Consider the following 6,980-nt stretch of genomic DNA (forward strand, 5'->3'; position numbering starts at 1 on the left):
ATTTTGGACCACCCTAATATATATATATATATATATATATATATATATATATATATATATATATATATAAGAATTATTTCTTCATTCAGCCATTACATCTTGCAGATTTTGGTTGAGAAACTGTGCAAACATTTCTCTAGCCCATACGACATCCATTGTTTTAATTCCTTATCAAGTCTCTTGTATTATCCATTTCGTGTATTAGTATTTGTCATAACCAGTGCCGGATTTAGACCTGTGGAGGCCCATGGGCAGCCTCTTTGTGGAGGCCCCCCACATTATAGCTACCCATATGCAGTTATATTGAGGTAATTAGAACATTGAGAAATTTTTAATTAACTGTATATTTATTGATAGTGTAAAAATTCTCAACACACACACACACACACACACACACACACACACACACAAAAGTGAGACATGACTGGAGTCATTCATGTGGTTTCAAGTCGACCAGCCCTTATATAGCTACTACCGTACATGTCAAAAATTTTCAAGAGACTTCACAGAAAAGAATATATTATTAGTTATTACAGAGAGATGATTCTTTGCATTATTTATCAGACAAACCTCTACTCAAATAATGGTTATGTCCAAGAATGCATGTATAGGCTTCTTTAAGTCCAAGGTCAGATAGATTCAGAATAAGTATTAACTCGACTATAAATAAAATTGAAGTTTTGCATCCAATAGTAAAACAAATAAACAATTTAATGAATTTGATAAAATTATAACAAAAGTCTGAACATGTTGGAAAAAACAAGAATTTTAATAAAAATAACTGCCATCTACCATGGATAATGGATATATTGAACACAAACATTGATCAATTGCAAAATAGAAAATAATCATTACCTCTATTTACAGACCAGGCACTTTACGTGACCTGGCCGCTGCAACGGTTTTGATCAACTTTTCGAAGTCAATCTCTCTGAGGATGTCATATTCGATACTCATCAAAGCCAGGTGGCTGAGCCTATCATGACACATTGTAGTACGAAGTCTGTTTTCAATAAACTTCATTTTACTGAAAGAACGTTCTCCAGAACAATTTGTGACCATGAGCACCAAGTACATCAGTAGTATTATTTCAACATTTGGAAATGTATCTACAACTTTCTTGTCTATCAACAGCTTGTAAAGATAATGTGCCCTCCCTTTCTCATCATCTTCGTCTTCAAGAAATTGAGTGAAGAATGCTGTAAACTGCACAAGTTCAACTCCAAGTGTTTGATCCAAATCATTTTTGTACTCAGCAACCAATTTTGTTGCAGCTGCTTCAATTTCGTCACAATTCATTGACTCCAGCTTAGACAAGAACCCGAAAAGTGAACAGGTTTCCTCATAGGCATTTAACCGTTGATCCAGTGAACTCAGGAACTGATCAATTGCTGGAAGGAAATTCTGAACCCGAAATTTTTCTGACTGTGAGTCGGCTGCTTCTTCTGATCGTCCATAATCCAATGGATTGAGTCGTACATTACGTTGACGCTTGCGTGTCTGTGAGCAATACCCAGTTTCTGACATTTCCCTTCCCTTCTTATCATAAACATGGAAGCAATCTCTTTTTTCTCGTACAAAACATTCCAAGGACTTCAGCAATGCTACTGCTGTGTTCAAATCGAGTTTAGGATCTTGCAATGCATGGCTTGTTGCATCAACTCTGCCAAGAATGTCATGTCATGTCAACAAACACAGCGCCCTGAAGGCATTCGTATTGGAAGTGATAATGAAAAAAATATTTTATTTGTTTTGTTTTTAATCTCAATTTCGTTATTCCATGTAGTTAATTTTTAATCAATATATGTTTGTGGAATTCTAAATATATTATTAGCAGTACCTCATCATCCAATTAAACCGATCCTCAACGGATTTTAATGAATCCTTGGGAAAGTGGAGATTCAGCTTACTTGTTTGTTTGGCAGAGGGCAGGGTGATAGGGTCCATGGCATTGCTGTTTCCACTGTGGCTAGTGTTTCCCATAGAACATTACCGTCACTGTCATAATCACTGGGGTCTGACTCTTGAAGGGTGTTGGATTCAGTCAAGACCTGCTGTGTTTTATTCCCAGTTGAATTCTTTCTGCTTCCTTCTGTGTGTGTCGTCCTTTTCTTCCTATCACTCATGATCTCATCACTGTCGCTTCCTTCACTTTTCTTCGCCTCCTCTTGCCTCCTCTTCTTTTCTTTCTTACTAATCATCTCTTGAAAATTGTGTATCACTTCTATTGTTGTTGGCCGCGGATCGTCTGCTTCTGATTCGCTACTTGAAAGCCTCAGGTCGTCTTCTAAGTGTTCAGTAGGGCAATCTTTTCTTCTTTAGCCAAAGCCTTCATAGGTTTCTGCCCACCACTCTCCCCAGGCATTGCGCAATGCTTGTGTTCGGTCACAGGCGAGATGGAGAGTCAACGACGTCACTACCACCTCATACAACGTAACGCTCTTCGCACTGCGCAAATGCGAAAATAACCGACCAGAGGATCCAGGCAGAAAGTACGGATATTTTATCTAAAATATTGTCTACTGCGCATGCGCAAATGCGAAAATAACCGACCAGAGGATCCAGGCAGAAAGTACGGATATTTTATCTAAAATATTGTCTACTGCGCATGCGCAAATGCGAAAATAACCGACCAGAGGGTCCAGGCAGAAAGTACGGATATTTTATCTAAAATATTGTCTACTGTGCATGCGCAAATGCGAAAATAACCGACCAGAGGATCCAGGCAGAAAGTACGGATATTTTATCTAAAATATTGTCTACTGCGCATGCGCAAATGCGAAAATAACCGACCAGAGGGTCCAGGCAGAAAGTACGGATATTTTATCTAAAATATTGTCTAAGTCCAACAACTATAAATTTCACAAGCGACACTGTGCTTACAACCGGGCTCCACTGTAGTTCTTTAAACAGACTGAAGGTAGTCGTCTCACTAAATTCATCAGAATTGGGAATTGTAGGGAGAGCTCACTCACAGCCTTTGTTGACGTTTCACGGTGCGCATGTCGAATGTAACGTGAAGTGTTGTGTTAATAGATGGGAAATATTGGTTAAAAGGTGGAGAAGTGATGTGATGCGACTCGATGAGATTAGAGGATATTTGTCACTGTTGCCAAGTGAAGTGTTATGGGCCGATAACTTGATTGGATTCATGGAAATAAATAGTGTTAACGGAGGTAGTGAACCTAATTGAAGGTTAAGGAAAAATTCACGTGTGGAATCCCTTTTCTAGTGAACATTAAAAGTACGACGAGGTACCGCAGTGAATTTTCCAAGTGTCCATTTTGAAGTGAAGTCAATTAAAACACGTGGGAACTAAAGAGGATTCACCATAGTTAACTACACCAGGATTTGGCTTTACCCTCCTCCAGCAATTTAAATTAAGGTATGATTAAAACTTTGGTTAGGTTAAATTTGGTTAGGTTAGGTATGGTTAGTATTATGCCATGTATTACAATTGGCACACAGAGCTATTAAAATGGTTATGGGTTAATACGTCTGACTCGCCGCTACCCCTAGCAACAACATCAGATACAATATCATATCAGTACACTTTACATTCAGAAACATTCAGAAAATCTAACATTAAACCTAGGAAACAACTCAGAGAACGTATACCAACACACAGTAGGTTTAGTTCTGGTTTTATTGGGGTGTTTACTCATGTGTATAACGAAAAACCGTCCCTATCTGTTAGGTTTATGGGCATGAAATGAAGGTCATCAATGGATAATAATCTCAATTTTACATTAGAAAAAAATTTGTTTATCTAAGGATGATGAAATAGGCTGTAATTATGGAATTTTTCGTTGAATTACTATCGTGAACTTGCTGTGAACTTATATTGAACTTCTGGCGAACATTAAGAGTCTGTGAGCTTTTATTGACCGCTGTAACTATGGTTAATGAGTGAGTTTGTTTATGGAAAGTTGATATATTTAACTGAAGGGATGAAGGTGGCTGAGGTGTGACCACGGCTCGTTCAACAGGGCGAGTTCTTCCTCATCACATTATATCCAACTAATTATTCGTTTGGTCTTAAAAACCGGTGTGTGTTGTAAAGTACTACAGGGGCATTTTGAACTCAGATTTTGTGGATTCTTTTTAGAATGTGACTTGAATGTACCTGTAGTTTAACGGAGTGTTCAGGTGTTTGCGCCGAGTGAAAAATGTTCTGGATTTACTGAGGTCACGATATGTAGTATGTAGGCTGGTCGCTTCGGGGTGGTAAAAAGCCTCAGGAAAGTAGCTTTTATATGATCGGAAAACGAATCTGGAGAACAGGTAAATTTTGATATGTATCATTTAGTGTTTTATTTAATTTTAAAATCAAACTTTAACCCGTAATGATTTCTGTCAGGTTGTTGGAGAGCCGAGGGCACTGGGGCCACGAAGTACTTGTTGTTTCATAAGGAAATAAAAAGTAGTTTATTCTCAGCCTCAATACCAAGTCCGTTAGATACAGTTACATTCAAGCAACAAGTTTAACGTAAACAAGATCCCTAGAGGTGATAGTTGTAAAGTATTATCGAGTAATGATACTGTGAATGCAACCTACGGGTCTGCACTACAACGGCCTGCACGAGTCACTTGCCTGTGTGTCCGCTAGATTAGTTATACCGTCGAAATATAAGACAGGTGTAATGACCTTCACACCTAAATTTCTTGTAAAATATATTTGAGTCAGTTCCTTTCATGTAGAATTCGAAATTTGTTTTCAGGTTTCATTCTAGCCAACCATTGATATAACTCCGGTGATGATAAACAAATTAAAGTTTAATTTTAAAGTTCATTAATGTTATGTTAAATTTTCTGAGTATTATTTTACATATGATTATTTTCCGCCAATGGCATTTCCCGGTGTCTGGTTCGAATCATGGCAGAATCAGTTTTAAAATTAATTGATCAAAAATTAGTAGTCTTGGGAAAACTCTTAATTGATCAAAAAATTAATAGCCTTAGGTAAAGTATCTGTGAATACAATATAAACTACTCAATAATATTCCTAGGTCGTGGTGCAGCCGGTGTCACCATTAACATTTATCTGAGGAATTCTTTGACGTTTTTATTAGAAGAATGTTGCGAGTATCGACGTTATCGGGAACTGTTATTTGATTTCAGATTTTAAAGCGATTTGAAAACTGGGTGGTTATAGTGTCAAAAGGAATTTGGTCTATCTGGTGGGATATTATAAGTACCGGTAATAACTCGTATAGATAGTGGAATTTCTCATAGCACTGCGTTACCCAAAGCAGAAACGAACTTGGTGTGGTGTCCGGATTGTAACAAGTGTTTGATTTTAGCTGCGTTGAGTAGCGTGTTATTTATTCCTGGTCAGACGTAGTTCAGTGATGGGTGTCTGTCAGAGAGGGAGGTCACGGGTTAACTGTCCTTCTCTCTCCATTAAAATAAATATCGAAGCCAAAATCCTGACGAAACCAAATAATTAATGGAGATAACGAACCTTTTCCAGACAGTTATCATCAGTCGTGTTTTACCTTAGGTGGTACTGGAGGGGGAAGAATGTAGTCTCACCTAACCCAAGTTTTACCTGAACTCACCCAACATTATTACTATTTAACCTAACTTGGTAAATTGGAACTTTTTTTTACTAATCAATACATTCTGGTAATACCGGTATAAGAACGGCCACAGTAACAGTATATAAACAGTGACCTCGTGGATGAGAAGTACTGTAGTCTGTTCATCCTAAGGACAAAATACTGATTCAATAATAGCTTGGGTGTCCGTTATAGCCAGGTAAATGTTAATTGGGTGTCCGTTATAGCCAGGTAAATGTTAATTGGGTGTCCGTTATAGCCAGGTAAATGTTAATTGGGTGTCCGTTATAGCCAGGTAAATGTTAATTGGGTGTCCGTTATAGCCAGGTAAATGTTAATTGGGTGTCCGTTATAGCCAGGTAAATGTTAATTGCAAAGAATATCTATCATCAGGTCAGGTTTTGCTTACAATTTATCGTCGAGTTGGCAGAAATATTATTCAAGAGAGCGCGCGCGCACACACACTGAGGTCACCAACATTTTTTTAAACTGCTTTTGAATTTATATATAGAAATAATGACTTTCCTCGAGTATGTTTGGAAAAATAACTTCATTTGTGTAACGGTTAGCCGACACACTTAGTTGGCTGCTTTGCTAAAGTGGTTATTACAAAATTAGAGGTTAGTAGATTAATAACGGATTTATTATGCCCCGCTATCGTCGGCGAAGAGCGTTGATTACGTCTGTCTGTCTTTTTTTATACCAGGGCGAGTGTCTCCGTATGTACATAGATTTACTAATCTTGATCAAATTCATCATACTGCCTCCTTCCCTCCACCACCTGCCTCCTTCCCTCCACCACCTGCCTCCTTCCCTCCACCTCTTGCTTCCTTCCCTCCACCACTTGCTTCCTTCCCTCCACCACCTACCTCCTTCCCACCCCCACCCACCTCGTTCCTTACCCCACCCATCGTCTGGTGAAAGGAAGTTAGGTGTGAGGTAAACCAACTATAATGTCATTAGTAACATATCAGTGACTGCGTATCGCTTATTTAACTAAAAAAGGAAAGTTTATTATGAATTCATTGTTGTATTTTGTTATTACTAAATATTTCAGTTTATTTAGCTTCTTGTTGTAGTTAAAAATAGTAAATTAACTTATAAAGCAGTTTTTCCACTGTTGAAGGTAATTAGAACGATATGAAACAATGCCATTAGAAATCTCACATGATAGTTTTTCCTACTTCTGCTAAAACCCTCTCCTAATAAGTGACTCCCAGGTGGAACTCAGGAGACTTTGTTATACTCGATGAGGAGACTTTGTTATACTCGATCAGGGGACTTTGTTATACTCGATCAGGAGACTTTGTTATACTCGATCAGGGGACTTTGTTATACTCGATCAGGGGACTTTGTTATACTCGATCAGGGGACTTTGTTATGCTTGATGAGGAGACTTTGTTATACTCGATCAGGGGA

At 38.1% G+C, this 6,980-nt stretch overlaps 1 protein-coding gene across 1 annotated transcript; it reads right to left on the minus strand.

Annotated features, from left to right (window-relative positions):
- Window positions 1-861: 861 nt before the first annotated feature.
- LOC121872410 lies at window positions 862-1,527 on the minus strand. Its single transcript, XM_042375150.1, has one exon. It carries the CDS (start codon window positions 1,525-1,527, stop codon window positions 862-864), a length of 666 nt encoding a protein of 221 aa, XP_042231084.1.
- Window positions 1,528-6,980: the final 5,453 nt, after the last annotated feature.

The sequence above is a fragment of the Homarus americanus genome, unplaced genomic scaffold, assembly GCF_018991925.1.
Source record: "Homarus americanus isolate GMGI-L3 unplaced genomic scaffold, GMGI_Hamer_2.0 scaffold47015, whole genome shotgun sequence".
NCBI classification, from domain to species: Eukaryota; Metazoa; Arthropoda; class Malacostraca; order Decapoda; family Nephropidae; genus Homarus; species Homarus americanus.